The following is an 18505-nucleotide window of genomic DNA, read 5'->3' as shown; positions in this document are numbered from 1 at the left end:
GAACCAGACACCTGATGTAACCCAACCTGAATCTGGGACACTGCACATGGACAGTGAAAACCAAAGTAGCACTGGGACTGTAACAGTCTCTAAGTCCATTCTGAATGTTGATGTGTCTGCAGTGATACCTGATGGGCAGCAGACAGTGGAATTTATCAAAGCTGAAGATGATAATGATTTCAGTTCTGAAAATCCTACTGACAATTCAGCAACCTTTAATGCAACTATAACTCAAAGTGAAGCGGATCTTAGAGAGTCAATGGACAGTCTTGAGAAAACTCAACCAACCTCACTTACAGAATCAATGCAGACACCTCAGCCTGAAAATGCTCATTTCCAACAACTCCAAACCCCAATAAGTATAGAAAGAACCATTGAAGATAGAAATTTGTCAAGTCAACAAGCTTTAATGTTACCTGTTAAGCATGTTACAGAAATGGACGTACTGGAGAATCAGGAAACTGATATAACAACTGAGATGGATACTGGATCTGTTTGCTATAAAAAAGCCCCTGTATCTCCAGATCAGCAGCAACAACAAGGGAATGAGAGAGCAGTCCCAATTGAGAAAAAGGATCCTTATACAGAACAGGGCGAAGTTGATTTTTCAAACACTACACTAGCAGAGGTTCTTGACATTTCTAGACAAGAAATTGACTTGTTAAGTCAGATATCTGATACAAACCAGCCTGACACCTTAATGACACACATGGACAGTGATAACCAAAGTAGCCTTGGTGCTGCAAAAGTTTATACCATCATTCTTGATGTTGATCAACCAGTGTTAGAATCTGAGAGGAACCAGTCATCTGATGAAAATGAATTTGATCCTGATAATTCCTCTGCTAAATCAGAGTACTTTAAATCAGAAAGAACAAAATCTAATGAGGATCGTACGCAGTCACTTGGGAGTCTAGAGAACCTGCAGACTGTCAAACAAACAGATTCAGTGCAAACAAGTCGGACTGAAAATGCTCACCTTCAACAAAACCTAACTCCTGCTGCTATAGAAGATTCCTACAGAGATGTAGATGTATCACATCATGAAGCTTCTAAATTATCAGACAGAGATTATACAGATGCAGATGTGCTGCAAATTCAAAATACTTTACCTGTAGATCAAGAAAAAAATAAGAGACAACAGACTGCAACTAAAAAAGACAAATGTACAAATAATTTGGATAGTGACCAGGTGAAAGCAGAAGACAGCCATTGTTCCAAACATTCAAGTTCTATTAAGAAAAGAAAGAAGCAAAAGAAGCTGCTGGACACAGATCAGACAGCTACTGAAGAAGAGATAAAGGAAACAACAATTTCCAAAGAAATGAGTGAAGGCAGCTTTCTGCATCATCAGACCACGAGCACAAGGCATCTCGATTCCACAGACACAACACAGGGTGCATTGGAAGAAGAGGATGTTTTGCAAAATCAGAGAGTTGATACAACAAAAGATCTTAATGTCAGAAGTGTTTCTAATCAGCTACACACTGCATCAATAGATTATAACACAGAAGAGAAACAAGAAACAACAAACCAAAATGCCAAACTCACAAATGACCCAGAAACTATAGAGGAGATATCGGAGGAGGACAGCATCAAGTTTAGACAAGAAATTGAATACACACATGCTGAAAGTGATATTTCACATGGTCTAGTACCGGAGATTCTTCAAATGTCTAGAACAGATATAGAACAGAAACAGGTAAATCCAGAAGAAGATCATATCACGTTCAGACAGGAGACTGAACCCACAAACAGTGATGATGTTTCTCATGGACCAGTATCAGAAATTCTTGAAATGTCTACACAAGAAATTGATTTGTTGAATCAGACACCTGATGTAACCCAACCTGAATCTGGGACACTGCACATGGACAGTAAAAACCAAAGTAGCACTGGGACTGTAACAGTCTCTAAATCCATTCTGAATGTTGATGTGTCTGCAGTGATACCTGATGGGCAGCAGACAGTGGAATTTATCAAAGCTGAAGATGATAATGATTTAAGTTCTGAAAATCCTACTGACAATTCAGCAACCTTTAATGCAACTATAACTCAAAGTGAAGCAGATCTTAGAGAGCTAATGGACAGTCTTGAGAAAACTCAACCAACCTCACTTACAGAATCAATGCAGACACCTCAGCCTGAAAATGCTCATTTCCAACAACTCCAAACCCCAATAAGTATAGAAAGAACCATTGAAAAAATAAATTTGTCAAGTCAACAGGCTTTAATGTTACCTGTAAAGCATGTTACAGAAATGGACGTACTGGAGAATCAGGAAGTTGATAAAACAACTAAGATGAATACTGGATCTGTTTGCTATAAAAAAGCCCCTGTATCTCCAGATCAGCAGCAACAACAAGGGAATGAGAAAGCAATCCCAATTGAGAAAAATGAACCAGATACAGAACAGGGCGAAGTTGATTTTTCAAACACTACACTAGCAGAGGTTCTTGACATTTCTAGACAAGAAATTGACTTGTTAAGTCAGATATCTGATACAAACCAGCCTGACACCTTAATGACACACATGGACAGTGATAACCAAAGTAGCCTTGGTGCTGCAAAAGTTTATACCATCATTCCGGATGCTGAACATGCAGTATTACCACCTGAGAGAAACCAGTCATCCAATGATAATAAATTTGAGCCTGACAATTCTGCTGCTAAATCAGAGGACTTTAAATCAAGAGGTTTCAAATCTAATGAGGATGGTATGCAGTCACTTGAGACTCTAGAGAAAATGCAGCCTAACCTACAAACAGATTCAGTGCAAACAAGTCGGACTGAAAAAGCTCCTCTTCAACAAGACCAAAACCCTGCTGCTATAGAAGATTCCTGTAGAAATGTAGATGTATTACATAAAGATTTTGAATTATCAGACAGAGATTCTATAGATGCAGATGTGCTGCAAATTCAGGCAGCTCATACAAAAGAATCTGATGCCATAATTATTTCCTATCAGCAAAATTCTGTATCTTTTGATCAGGAAAAAAAAGAGAGACAACAGATTGTAATTGAAAATAAAGAAAGTGCAAATAAGTTGGATAAAGAGCAGGCCAAAGCAGAAGATAGTCATCGTTTCAAGCATTCCAGATCTATTAAGAAAAGAAAAATGAAGAAGAGGCTGCTAAATACAGATCAGACAGCTCCTAAAGATGAGAGGAATAAAACAGAAATCTCCAAAGAAATGAGTGAAGGCAGCTTTCTGCATCATCAGACCACGAGCACAAGGCATCTCGATTCCACAGACACAACACAGGGTGCATTGGAAGAAGAGGATGTGTTGCAAAATCAGAGAATTGATACAACAAAAGATCTTAATATCAGAAGTGTTTCTTATCAGCTACACACTGCACCAATAGATTATGACACAGAAGAGAAACAAGAAACAACAAACCAAAATGCCAAACTCACAAATGACCCAGAAACTATACAGGAGATATCAGAGGAGGACAGCATCAAGTTTAGACAAGAAATTGAAAACACACATGCTGAAAGTGATATTTCACATGGTCTAGTACTGAAGATTATTCAAATGTCTAGAACAGATATAGAACAGAAACAGGTAAATCCAGAAGAAGATCATATCATGCTCAGACAGGAGACTGAACCCACAAACAGTGATGCTGATGTTTCTCATGGACCAGTATCAGAAATTCTTGAAATGTCTACAGCAGAAATTGATTTGTTGAACCAGACACCTGATGTAACCCAACTTGAATCTGGGACACTGCACATGGACAGTGAAAACCAAAGTAGCACTGGGACTGTAACAGTCTCTAAATCCATTCTGAATGTTAATGAGTCTGCAGTGATACCTGATGGGCAGCAGACAGTGGAATTTTTCAAAGCTGAAGATGATAATGATTTCAGTTCTGAAAATCCTATTGACAATGTATCAAACCTTAATGCAACCGTAACTCAAAGTGAAGCGGATCTTAGAGAGTCAATGGACAGTCTTGAGAAAACTCAACAAACCTCACTTACAGAATCAATGCAGACACCTCAGCCTGAAAATGCTCATTTCCAACAACTCCAAACCCCAATAAGTATAGAAAGAACCATTGAAGATAGAAATTTGTCAAGTCAACAAGCTTTAATGTTACCTGTTAAGCATGTTACAGAAATGGACGTACTGGAGAATCAGGAAACTGATATAACAACTGAGATGGATACTGGATCTGTTTGCTATAAAAAAGCCCCTGTATCGCCAGATCAGCAGCAACAACAAGGGAATGAGAGAGCAATCCCAACTGAGAAAAAGGATCCTTATACAGAACAGGGCGAAGTTGATTTTTCAAACACTACACTAGCAGAAGTTCTTGACATTTCTAGACAAGAAATTGACTTGTTAAGTCAGATATCTGATGCAAACCAGCCTGACACCTTAATGACACACATGGACAGTGATAACCAAAGTAGCCTTGGTGCTGCAAAAGTTTATACCATCATTCTTGATGTTGATCAACCAGTGTTAGAATCTGAGAGGAACCAGTCATCTGATGAGAATGAATTTGATCCTGATAATTCCTCTGCTAAATCAGAGTACTTTAAATCAGAAAGAACAAAATCTAATGAGGATCGTACGCAGTCACTTGGGAGTCTAGAGAACCTGCAGACTGTCAAACAAACAGATTCAGTGCAAACAAGTCGGACTGAAAATGCTCGTCTTCAACAAGACCAAACTCCTGCTGCTATAGAAGATTCCTATAGAGATGTAGATGTATCACATCATGAAGCTTCTAAATTATCAGACAGAGATTATACAGATGCAGATGTGCTGCAAATTCAAAATACTTTACCTGTAGATCAAAAAAGAAATAAGAGACAACAGACTGCAACTAAAAAAGACAAAAGTACAAATAATTTGGATAGTGACCAGGTGAAAGCAGAAGACAGCCATTGTTCCAAACATTCAAGTTCTATTAGGAAAAGAAAGAAGCAAAAGAAGCTGCTGGACACAGATCAGACAGCTACTGAAGAAGAGATAAAGGAAACAACAATTTCCAAAGAAATGAGTGAAGGCAGCTTTCTGCATCATCAGACCACGAGCACAAGGCATCTCGATTCCACAGACACAACACAGGGTGCATTGGAAGAAGAGGATGTGTTGCAAAATCAGAGAGTTGATACAACAAAAGATCTTAATATCAGAAGTGTTTCTTATCAGCTACACACTGCATCAATAGATTATAACACAGAAGAGAAACAAGAAACAACAAACCAAAATGCCAAACTCACAAATGACCCAGAAACTATAGAGGAGATGTTAGAGGAGGACAGCATCAAGTTTAGACAAGAAATTGAATACACACATGCTGAAAGTGATATTTCACATGGTCTAGTACCGGAGATTCTTCAAATGTCTAGAACAGATATAAAACAGAAACAGGTAAATCCAGAAGAAGATCATATCACGTTCAGACAGGAGACTGAACCCACAAACAGTGATGCTGATGTTTCTCATGGACCAGTATCAGAAATTCTTGAAATGACTACAGCAGAAATTGATTTGTTGAACCAGACACCTGATGTAACCCAACCTGAATCTGGGACACTGCACATGGACAGTGAAAACCAAAGTAGCACTGGGACTGTAACAGTCTCTAAGTCCATTCTGAATGTTGATGTGTCTGCAGTGATACCTGATGGGCAGCAGACAGTGGAATTTATCAAAGCTGAAGATGATAATGATTTCAGTTCTGAAAATCCTACTGACAATTCAGCAACCTTTAATGCAACTATAACTCAAAGTGAAGCGGATCTTAGAGAGTCAATGGACAGTCTTGAGAAAACTCAACCAACCTCACTTACAGAATCAATGCAGACACCTCAGCCTGAAAATGCTCATTTCCAACAACTCCAAACCCCAATAAGTATAGAAAGAACCATTGAAGATAGAAATTTGTCAAGTCAACAAGCTTTAATGTTACCTGTTAAGCATGTTACAGAAATGGACGTACTGGAGAATCAGGAAACTGATATAACAACTGAGATGGATACTGGATCTGTTTGCTATAAAAAAGCCCCTGTATCTCCAGATCAGCAGCAACAACAAGGGAATGAGAGAGCAGTCCCAATTGAGAAAAAGGATCCTTATACAGAACAGGGCGAAGTTGATTTTTCAAACACTACACTAGCAGAGGTTCTTGACATTTCTAGACAAGAAATTGACTTGTTAAGTCAGATATCTGATACAAACCAGCCTGACACCTTAATGACACACATGGACAGTGATAACCAAAGTAGCCTTGGTGCTGCAAAAGTTTATACCATCATTCTTGATGTTGATCAACCAGTGTTAGAATCTGAGAGGAACCAGTCATCTGATGAGAATGAATTTGATCCTGATAATTCCTCTGCTAAATCAGAGTACTTTAAATCAGAAAGAACAAAATCTAATGAGGATCGTACGCAGTCACTTGGGAGTCTAGAGAACCTGCAGACTGTCAAACAAACAGATTCAGTGCAAACAAGTCGGACTGAAAATGCTCACCTTCAACAAAACCTAACTCCTGCTGCTATAGAAGATTCCTACAGAGATGTAGATGTATCACATCATGAAGCTTCTAAATTATCAGACAGAGATTATACAGATGCAGATGTGCTGCAAATTCAAAATACTTTACCTGTAGATCAAGAAAAAAATAAGAGACAACAGACTGCAACTAAAAAAGACAAATGTACAAATAATTTGGATAGTGACCAGGTGAAAGCAGAAGACAGCCATTGTTCCAAACATTCAAGTTCTATTAAGAAAAGAAAGAAGCAAAAGAAGCTGCTGGACACAGATCAGACAGCTACTGAAGAAGAGATAAAGGAAACAACAATTTCCAAAGAAATGAGTGAAGGCAGCTTTCTGCATCATCAGACCACGAGCACAAGGCATCTCGATTCCACAGACACAACACAGGGTGCATTGGAAGAAGAGGATGTTTTGCAAAATCAGAGAGTTGATACAACAAAAGATCTTAATGTCAGAAGTGTTTCTAATCAGCTACACACTGCATCAATAGATTATAACACAGAAGAGAAACAAGAAACAACAAACCAAAATGCCAAACTCACAAATGACCCAGAAACTATAGAGGAGATATCGGAGGAGGACAGCATCAAGTTTAGACAAGAAATTGAATACACACATGCTGAAAGTGATATTTCACATGGTCTAGTACCGGAGATTCTTCAAATGTCTAGAACAGATATAGAACAGAAACAGGTAAATCCAGAAGAAGATCATATCACGTTCAGACAGGAGACTGAACCCACAAACAGTGATGATGTTTCTCATGGACCAGTATCAGAAATTCTTGAAATGTCTACACAAGAAATTGATTTGTTGAATCAGACACCTGATGTAACCCAACCTGAATCTGGGACACTGCACATGGACAGTAAAAACCAAAGTAGCACTGGGACTGTAACAGTCTCTAAATCCATTCTGAATGTTGATGTGTCTGCAGTGATACCTGATGGGCAGCAGACAGTGGAATTTATCAAAGCTGAAGATGATAATGATTTAAGTTCTGAAAATCCTACTGACAATTCAGCAACCTTTAATGCAACTATAACTCAAAGTGAAGCAGATCTTAGAGAGCTAATGGACAGTCTTGAGAAAACTCAACCAACCTCACTTACAGAATCAATGCAGACACCTCAGCCTGAAAATGCTCATTTCCAACAACTCCAAACCCCAATAAGTATAGAAAGAACCATTGAAAAAATAAATTTGTCAAGTCAACAGGCTTTAATGTTACCTGTAAAGCATGTTACAGAAATGGACGTACTGGAGAATCAGGAAGTTGATAAAACAACTAAGATGAATACTGGATCTGTTTGCTATAAAAAAGCCCCTGTATCTCCAGATCAGCAGCAACAACAAGGGAATGAGAAAGCAATCCCAATTGAGAAAAATGAACCAGATACAGAACAGGGCGAAGTTGATTTTTCAAACACTACACTAGCAGAGGTTCTTGACATTTCTAGACAAGAAATTGACTTGTTAAGTCAGATATCTGATACAAACCAGCCTGACACCTTAATGACACACATGGACAGTGATAACCAAAGTAGCCTTGGTGCTGCAAAAGTTTATACCATCATTCCGGATGCTGAACATGCAGTATTACCACCTGAGAGAAACCAGTCATCCAATGATAATAAATTTGAGCCTGACAATTCTGCTGCTAAATCAGAGGACTTTAAATCAAGAGGTTTCAAATCTAATGAGGATGGTATGCAGTCACTTGAGACTCTAGAGAAAATGCAGCCTAACCTACAAACAGATTCAGTGCAAACAAGTCGGACTGAAAAATCTCCTCTTCAACAAGACCAAAACCCTGCTGCTATAGAAGATTCCTGTAGAAATGTAGATGTATTACATAAAGATTTTGAATTATCAGACAGAGATTCTATAGATGCAGATGTGCTGCAAATTCAGGCAGCTCATACAAAAGAATCTGATGCCATAATTATTTCCTATCAGCAAAATTCTGTATCTTTTGATCAGGAAAAAAAAGAGAGACAACAGATTGTAATTGAAAATAAAGAAAGTGCAAATAAGTTGGATAAAGAGCAGGCCAAAGCAGAAGATAGTCATCGTTTCAAGCATTCCAGATCTATTAAGAAAAGAAAAATGAAGAAGAGGCTGCTAAATACAGATCAGACAGCTCCTAAAGATGAGAGGAATAAAACAGAAATCTCCAAAGAAATGAGTGAAGGCAGCTTTCTGCATCATCAGACCACGAGCACAAGGCATCTCGATTCCACAGACACAACACAGGGTGCATTGGAAGAAGAGGATGTGTTGCAAAATCAGAGAATTGATACAACAAAAGATCTTAATATCAGAAGTGTTTCTTATCAGCTACACACTGCACCAATAGATTATGACACAGAAGAGAAACAAGAAACAACAAACCAAAATGCCAAACTCACAAATGACCCAGAAACTATACAGGAGATATCAGAGGAGGACAGCATCAAGTTTAGACAAGAAATTGAAAACACACATGCTGAAAGTGATATTTCACATGGTCTAGTACTGAAGATTATTCAAATGTCTAGAACAGATATAGAACAGAAACAGGTAAATCCAGAAGAAGATCATATCATGCTCAGACAGGAGACTGAACCCACAAACAGTGATGCTGATGTTTCTCATGGACCAGTATCAGAAATTCTTGAAATGTCTACAGCAGAAATTGATTTGTTGAACCAGACACCTGATGTAACCCAACTTGAATCTGGGACACTGCACATGGACAGTGAAAACCAAAGTAGCACTGGGACTGTAACAGTCTCTAAATCCATTCTGAATGTTAATGAGTCTGCAGTGATACCTGATGGGCAGCAGACAGTGGAATTTTTCAAAGCTGAAGATGATAATGATTTCAGTTCTGAAAATCCTATTGACAATGTATCAAACCTTAATGCAACCGTAACTCAAAGTGAAGCGGATCTTAGAGAGTCAATGGACAGTCTTGAGAAAACTCAACAAACCTCACTTACAGAATCAATGCAGACACCTCAGCCTGAAAATGCTCATTTCCAACAACTCCAAACCCCAATAAGTATAGAAAGAACCATTGAAGATAGAAATTTGTCAAGTCAACAAGCTTTAATGTTACCTGTTAAGCATGTTACAGAAATGGACGTACTGGAGAATCAGGAAACTGATATAACAACTGAGATGGATACTGGATCTGTTTGCTATAAAAAAGCCCCTGTATCGCCAGATCAGCAGCAACAACAAGGGAATGAGAGAGCAATCCCAACTGAGAAAAAGGATCCTTATACAGAACAGGGCGAAGTTGATTTTTCAAACACTACACTAGCAGAAGTTCTTGACATTTCTAGACAAGAAATTGACTTGTTAAGTCAGATATCTGATGCAAACCAGCCTGACACCTTAATGACACACATGGACAGTGATAACCAAAGTAGCCTTGGTGCTGCAAAAGTTTATACCATCATTCTTGATGTTGATCAACCAGTGTTAGAATCTGAGAGGAACCAGTCATCTGATGAGAATGAATTTGATCCTGATAATTCCTCTGCTAAATCAGAGTACTTTAAATCAGAAAGAACAAAATCTAATGAGGATCGTACGCAGTCACTTGGGAGTCTAGAGAACCTGCAGACTGTCAAACAAACAGATTCAGTGCAAACAAGTCGGACTGAAAATGCTCGTCTTCAACAAGACCAAACTCCTGCTGCTATAGAAGATTCCTATAGAGATGTAGATGTATCACATCATGAAGCTTCTAAATTATCAGACAGAGATTATACAGATGCAGATGTGCTGCAAATTCAAAATACTTTACCTGTAGATCAAAAAAGAAATAAGAGACAACAGACTGCAACTAAAAAAGACAAAAGTACAAATAATTTGGATAGTGACCAGGTGAAAGCAGAAGACAGCCATTGTTCCAAACATTCAAGTTCTATTAGGAAAAGAAAGAAGCAAAAGAAGCTGCTGGACACAGATCAGACAGCTACTGAAGAAGAGATAAAGGAAACAACAATTTCCAAAGAAATGAGTGAAGGCAGCTTTCTGCATCATCAGACCACGAGCACAAGGCATCTCGATTCCACAGACACAACACAGGGTGCATTGGAAGAAGGGGATGTGTTGCAAAATCAGAGAGTTGATACAACAAAAGATCTTAATGTCAGAAGTGTTTCTAATCAGCTACACACTGCATCAATAGATTATAATACAGAAGAAAAACAAGAAACAACAAACCAAAATGCCAAACTCACAAATGACCCAGAAACTATAGAGGAGATGTTAGAGGAGGACAGCATCAAGTTTAGACAAGAAATTGAATACACACATGCTGAAAGTGATATTTCACATGGTCTAGTACCGGAGATTCTTCAAATGTCTAGAACAGATATAAAACAGAAACAGGTAAATCCAGAAGAAGATCATATCACGTTCAGACAGGAGACTGAACCCACAAACAGTGATGCTGATGTTTCTCATGGACCAGTATCAGAAATTCTTGAAATGTCTACAGCAGAAATGTATTTGTTAAATCAGACACCTGATGTAACCCAACCTGAATCTGGGACACTGCACATGGACAGTGAAAACCAAAGTAGCACTGGGACTGTAACAGTCTCTAAGTCCATTCTGAATGTTGATGTGTCTGCAGTGATACCTGATGGGCAGCAGACAGTGGAATTTATCAAAGCTGAAGATGATAATGATTTCAGTTCTGAAAATCCTACTGACAATTCAGCAACCTTTAATGCAACTATAACTCAAAGTGAAGCAGATCTTAGAGAGTCAATGGACAGTCTTGAGAAAACTCAACCAACCTCACTTACAGAATCAATGCAGACACCTCAGCCTGAAAATGCTCATTTCCAACAACTCCAAACCCCAATAAGTATAGAAAGAACCATTGAAGATAGAAATTTGTCAAGTCAACAAGCTTTAATGTTACCTGTAAAGCATGTTACAGAAATGGACGTACTGGAGAATCAGGAAGTTGATATAACAACTGAGATGAATACTGGATCTGTTTGCTATAAAAAAGCCCCTGTATCTCCAGATCAGCAGCAACAACAAGGGAATGAGAGAGCAGTCCCAATTGAGAAAAAGGATCCTTATACAGAACAGAGCGAAGTTGATTTTTCAAACACTACACTAGCAGAGGTTCTTGACATTTCTAGACAAGAAATTGACTTGTTAAGTCAGATATCTGATACAAACCAGCCTGACACCTTAATGACACACATGGACAGTGATAACCAAAGTAGCCTTGGTGCTGCAAAAGTTTATACCATCATTCTTGATGTTGATCAACCAGTGTTAGAATCTGAGAGGAACCAGTTATCTGATGAGAATGAATTTGATCCTGATAATTCCTCTGCTAAATCAGAGTACTTTAAATCAGAAAGAACAAAATCTAATGAGGATCGTACGCAGTCACTTGGGAGTCTAGAGAACCTGCAGACTGTCAAACAAACAGATTCAGTGCAAACAAGTCGGACTGAAAATGCTCACCTTCAACAAAACCTAACTCCTGCTGCTATAGAAGATTCCTACAGAGATGTAGATGTATCACATCATGAAGCTTCTAAATTATCAGACAGAGATTATACAGATGCAGATGTGCTGCAAATTCAAAATACTTTACCTGTAGATCAAGAAAAAAATAAGAGACAACAGACTGCAACTAAAAAAGACAAAAGTACAAATAATTTGGATAGTGACCAGGTGAAAGCAGAAGACAGCCATTGTTCCAAACATTCAAGTTCTATTAAGAAAAGAAAGAAGCAAAAGAAGCTGCTGGACACAAATCAGACAGCTACTAAAGAAGAGACAAAGGAAACAACAATTTCCAAAGAAATGAGTGAAGGCAGCTTTCTGCATCATCAGACCACGAGCACAAGGCATCTCGATTCCACAGACACAACACAGGGTACATTGGAAGAAGAGGATGTTTTGCAAAATCAGAGAGTTGATACAACAAAAGATCTTAATGTCAGAAGTGTTTCTAATCAGCTACACACTGCATCAATAGATTATAATACAGAAGAGAAACAAGAAACAACAAACCAAAATGCCAAACTCACAAATGACCCAGAAACTATACAGGAGATATCGGAGGAGGACAGCATCAAGTTTAGACAAGAAATTGAATACACACATGCTGAAAGTGATATTTCACATGGTCTAGTACCGGAGATTCTTCAAATGTCTAGAACAGATATAGAACAGAAACAGGTAAATCCAGAAGAAGATCATATCACGTTCAGACAGGAGACTGAACCCACAAACAGTGATGATGTTTCTCGTGGACCAGTATCAGAAATTCTTGAAATGTCTACACGAGAAATTGATTTGTTGAATCAGACACCTGATGTAACCCAACCTGAATCTGGGACACTGCACATGGACAGTGAAAACCAAAGTAGCACTGGGACTGTAACAGTCTCTAAATCCATTCTGAATGTTAATGAGTCTGCAGTGATACCTGATGGGCAGCAGACAGTGGAATTTATCAAAGCTGAAGATGATAATGATTTCAGTTCTGAAAATCCTACTGACAATTCAGCAACCTTTAATGCAACTATAACTCAAAGTGAAGCAGATCTTAGAGAGTCAATGGACAGTCTTGAGAAAACTCAACCAACCTCACTTACAGAATCAATGCAGACACCTCAGCCTGAAAATGCTCATTTCCAACAACTCCAAACCCCAATAAGTATAGAAAGAACCATTGAAGATAGAAATTTGTCAAGTCAACAAGCTTTAATGTTACCTGTTAAGCATGTTACAGAAATGGACGTACTGGAGAATCAGGAAGTTGATTTAACAACTGAGATGAATACTGGATCTGTTTGCTATAAAAAAGCCCCTGTATCTCCAGATCAGCAGCAACAACAAGGGAATGAGAAAGCAATCCCAACTGAGAAAAAGGATCCTTATACAGAACAGGGCGAAGTTGATTTTTCAAACACTACACTAGCAGAAGTTCTTGACATTTCTAGACAAGAAATTGACTTGTTAAGTCAGATATCTAATACAAACCAGCCTGACACCTTAATGACACACATGGACAGTGATAACCAAAGTAGCCTTGGTGCTGCAAAAGTTTATACCATCATTCTTGATGTTGATCAACCAGTGTTAGAATCTGAGAGAAACCAGTCATCCGATGAGAATGAATTTGATCCTGATAATTCCTCTGCTGAATCAGAGTACTTTAAATCAGAAAGAACAAAATCTAATGAGGATTGTACGCAGTCACTTGGGAGTCTAGAGAACCTGCAGACTGTCAAACAAACAGATTCAGTGCAAACAAGTCGGACTGAAAATGCTCGTCTTCAACAAGACCAAACTCCTGCTGCTATAGAAGATTCCTACAGAGATGTAGATGTATCACATCATGAAGCTTCTAAATTATCAGACAGAGATTATACAGATGCAGATGTGCTGCAAATTGAGGTAGCTCATACAAAAGAATCTGATGCCATAATTATTTCCTATCAGCAAAATACGTTACCTGTCGATCAAGAAAGAAATAAGAGACAACAGACAGCAACTAGAAAAGACAAAAGTACAAATATGTTTAATAGTGAGCAGGCCAAAGCAGAAGTTCTCGATTCCATAGACACAACACAGGGTGCATTGGAAGAAGAGGATGTGTTGCAAAATCAGAGAGTTGATACAACAAAAGATCTTAATGTCAGAAGTGTTTCTAATCAGCTACACACTGCATCAATAGATTATGACACAGAAGAGAAACAAGAAACAACAAACCAAAATGCCAAACTCACAAAAGTCCCAGAAACTATACAGGAGATATCAGAGGAGGACAGCATTAAGTTTAGACAAGAAATTGAATACACACATGCTGAAAGTGATATTTCACATGGTCTAGTACCGGAGATTCTTCAAATGTCTAGAACAGATATGGAACAGAAACAGGTCAATCCAGAAAAAGATCATATTTTGTTCAGACAGGAGACTGAACCCACAAACAGTGATGCTGATGTTTTTCATGGACCAGAAATTCTTGAAATGTCTACAACAGAAATTGATTTGTTAAATCAGACACCTGATGTAACCCAACCTGAATCTGGGACACTGCACATGGACAGTGAAAACCAAAGTAGCACTGGGACTGTAACAGTCTCTAAATCCATTCTGAATGTTAATGAGTCTGCAGTGATACCTGATGGGCAGCAGACAGTGGAATTTATCAAAGCTGAAGATGATAATGATTTCAGTTCTGAAAATCCTATTGACAATGTATCAAACCTTAATGCAACCGTAACTCAAAGTGAAGCAGATCTTAGAGAGTCAAATCTTACAGAATCAATGCAGACACCTCAGCCTGAAAATGCTCATTTTCAACAACTCCAAACCCCAATAAGTATAGAAAGATCCATTGAAGATAGAAATTTGTCAAGTCGACAAGCTTTAATGTTACCCGTTAAGCATGTTACAGAAATAGACGTACTGGAAAATCAGGAAGTTGATAAAACAACTGAAATGAAAACTGGATCTGTTTGCTATAAAAAAGCCCCTGTATCTCCAGATCAGCAGCAACAACAAGGGAATGAGAAAGCAATCCCAACTGAGAAAAAGGATCCTTATACAGAACAGGGCGAAGTTGATTTTTCAAACACTACACTAGCAGAAGTTCTTGACATTTCTAGACAAGAAATTGACTTGTTGAGTCAGATACATAAAAATGCTGATACAAGGGAGTATAAAACAGGAACCACAATAAATGAGGATGATCGTATGCAGTCAAAAGATAGCCTTGCAAAAATGCAACCAGCCACAATTACAGAATTAGTGCGACCATGTGACACTGACACAAATGCTAATTCTCAAATTTCAATGAAAAAGTCAAGTAAAGATCAGACAAGTGAAGAAGATCAAAGTATGTTTGAGACATCAAACTCCCAAACAATAAGTGGAGAAAGCTCTCTGCATCATCAGACAACTAGCACAACTCATACAAATGCCACTGACACAACACTGAGTGCATCCATAGAAAACAATCAAAAAGATACAGGAAAATCCATGAATGCCTTCAGTTTGGATGGTAAACCAACAGATGCTATTGAATGTAAAGATGGCATGGATTTCCTAGAGAATACGGAAAGACAGCTGAGTGATACATTCCATTGTTCTAATTCAGAGGACATTGCAGAGACATTCAGAGCTGACCCTGAGTCAGCAATAACTACTTCAGTACCATCGCAGCTGGAGCTAGGCATCCATTCAGAACAAGCAGGATTAAAGGAACAGGCCAAGGATTCGGACACCGTTGACTGCTTGCAGGTATTTTCACATGCATTACCCTTCATTTGCTTTACATTGCTCATTCATTGCTACTGTGATCTTTAATGACAGTGGAAAAAGACCAAAAAATTCATTTTATTGGTTTGACATTTAGAAGTCTTTTTTCTTAAGTCAGAATTATACTAGGTGATGCTGCAGCTATATTTAAATAATTCTCTGGAAAGGTCATTTTAAATAAATGACAAACATTTAGAGGATGAATAGCATTTTTGGTATTCAGAAGGTTCCAATGAAGTACCTATTAAAATAAAAATAAACTCTGATTGGCATTTCCTGTGGTAGTGTTGCTGGTTCTAACTGTGTCACTGATAATGCCAAATATAAAAGTATAATAGTTTGGTATTTAATTATTAACATTTAGTAAAGGTAAAAAGGGGAGTATGCTGGAGCTTTTCTTTTCTAAAATATTCACAGTTTCATGTGGTCAGTCTTCTAAATTGTACTCTGTTTTTTTTTTTTTTTTTTTTGCATTTATACATTGTTACAATTGTGTGTTTATTGTGTAACTACAGCATAAATTATTTACACCTTCTTTCATCAAATGTGTGTACATAGAGTTTGTTCAACTTGAAACATTTGCTTAGTTTGGTTTTAATTGTTGTATGGCAGCTGTCAGTTTTTACATGGAAATGCAGGACATATTATATTATATGCAACAACTCGTTGTACAGACCTGCAGCGCAGCTGTTGTCTAGGTTGCTCAAGGCAGACCACGCCCCACAGGGAAGATCTAACTCTAAACAAAGAGTCATTCCTGTTTCAGTTGCCACCGAAGTATACACATTTGCACATGTTGAGCTTGAACAGAACTCTCACCTTAAAAAAAGCAGTGAGCTTTACTTTTTTTTATACAAACATGTTTACTGTTATTTAATGCTTAGCTGGAAGAAATGTCCAAAGCCAAAACAAATGAAAGAAAAGGAGGTCAATGTGAAGGTTTCCACTCCAGCTACAAGGAAACAAGGACAGAAAACCAGCCTGCTCAAGGATTAGCACTGGATACATTATTGGATATCAGCACAAATATCCAGCATGTAATGGATATCACTGATGTTTCCACGGTAAGTCTGAATGTCTGTTGTAGTCTGTTTTTCATTGTGTCCCTCCAACATGGTTTTAATGGTTGCCAATAAGTGTTTGATGCAGAATGTTTTACAAGATACTAATATGTTTTGCTCTGATATAGTGTAATCGAAAGGGAACATTATGATGTGCTTCTTCGATAGCATTAGCAAGCTGTGAAGTGTCTGAATTACGATGATTAAATATCTACTAGTAGCTCTGAGAACGAGAATTCACAGGAAGCAAACTGGCACTGAGGAAAGACTACATTTACATTTAAATTTACATTTAAGGAATTTAGTAGACACCCAAAAGTGCGTTGAGTCTCTATCAATAATTAGATCAACTTTGGTTAAAAAGTTCAGACTTAAGATACCATGAGCCTAAAATGCTTTGAAGAGGAAATATAGCATTTGTAAAAAAAAATAATAATAAACAGACATAAAAAAAACTGGGAAAAAGTGCTAGTTTAAGAGTTTTAGGAAGAGGTAGGTCTTTACCCATCATTTGTAGATAGGCAGTGAGCTATCCGTTTGGACATCTGGGAAAGTTCTTTCCCCTTCCTTGGTGCCAGTACAGAGAAAAGTCTGATAGATAGTGGGACCAGTCGAGCAGTGCTAGATGATCTCAACGCCCAAGATTCCCTGTGCCCAAGTAAAGTCAAGCTTTCAATATGTACAGTGTTTGTCATCATCATAATATTAATATTTTTTTATTTAGGTATATCAGTCTAGCGAAGCAACCTGCCTTTTAGAGCCATCAATTACAGAATTGGAGAACCAGCTAGAAAGAGCTGTTCTTAGGATTCTGAAATGTCGTTACTACCCAGCCCAGCTAAGCACTGAATTAATGAACCAGCAACTTCAGGAAGCAGAGGTATGTTTGTTTATGTATTTCCCATGTTTATAAATCAAGAATGTGATAAGACATGGCCACTGGGAATAGCATGGAGAAGTTCTTCCTTGCTGTGCATGTTTCAGCCTGTGCATCATTTCATACAATTACCCGAAATTGTAAGAATCACTATGGAAAATGTTGTTTAGTCACACAGTAAAGCACCTCAACTTGCACACACAATGTTGTGTTTTTCATATATAAGGTAGTAGTTATTTTAAATTTTGCTGTGTTTCTTCAGAACTGCAGACAATATGTTGCAGATCAGTTGGCTTCACGGTCTCAACATGGTGGCTCAGGTCTTTGCCAGAGTATGGGAGAAAGATGGAGTTCAGCAATGTTGGAAGCAACAGCCACGGTACAGATTAAAGAGGCCCAGTTACAACAGGTCACACAGTATCACCAACAAATACACGCCCTTCAAGATACACTTCAGGAACTGGAGGAAGAATTAGATTCACTGAGCCTGTGAGAGTTTATATAATATTCAAATAATGTATAAATTAGCAGTATACACTGATCAGGCATAACATTATGACATTATAACATTATGACTGGGGAAGTGAATAACACTTATTATCGCTGCTTCATGGCACCTGTTAGGGGGTGGGATATATTAGGCAAGAAAAAAATGGGGAAGGATTTGAGTGAGTTTAACAAGGGCCAAATTGTGATGGCTAGACGACTGGGTCACTTGTGGGGTGC

At 38.1% G+C, this 18505-nt stretch overlaps 2 protein-coding genes across 12 annotated transcripts in view; both read left to right on the top strand.

Moving 5' to 3' along the window:
* Window positions 1-14922, top strand: part of LOC310738450 (uncharacterized protein) — a gene marked incomplete at its 3' end in the record, with an annotated part of 65620 nt that extends 50698 nt beyond the window's left edge. The window contains exons 47-50 of the mRNA XM_083563433.1: window positions 8-5479; window positions 5531-11002; window positions 11054-14829; window positions 14910-14922. Of these exons, the coding sequence (XP_083419559.1) occupies window positions 8-5479; window positions 5531-11002; window positions 11054-14829; window positions 14910-14922 (14733 nt within the window). The remainder of the gene's footprint in view (window positions 1-7; window positions 5480-5530; window positions 11003-11053; window positions 14830-14909) is intronic.
* syne2a (spectrin repeat containing, nuclear envelope 2a) overlaps window positions 14919-18505 on the top strand; it is a 57860-nt gene continuing 54273 nt past the window's right edge. For 7 of the 11 annotated variants that reach the window (XM_083562043.1, XM_083562042.1, XM_083562050.1 and 4 more), the window contains exons 1-4: window positions 14920-15823; window positions 16726-16905; window positions 17627-17782; window positions 18042-18268. In XM_083562043.1, coding sequence (XP_083418169.1) covers window positions 14954-15823; window positions 16726-16905; window positions 17627-17782; window positions 18042-18268 — 1433 coding nt within the window. In that variant the 5' untranslated portion in view covers window positions 14920-14953. Of the gene's footprint in view, window positions 15824-16725; window positions 16906-17626; window positions 17783-18041; window positions 18269-18505 lie in introns of all 11 variants that reach the window. The other 4 variants (XM_083562046.1, XM_083562045.1, XM_083562048.1 and 1 more) reach the window with 2 other exon arrangements.

Source organism: Silurus aristotelis, assembly GCF_946808225.1.
Source record: "Silurus aristotelis genome assembly, chromosome: 15".
Taxonomy (NCBI): domain Eukaryota; kingdom Metazoa; phylum Chordata; class Actinopteri; order Siluriformes; family Siluridae; genus Silurus; species Silurus aristotelis.
The sequence above is the reverse complement of the archived record's forward strand: the minus strand, read 5'-3'. Positions and strand labels throughout refer to the sequence as shown.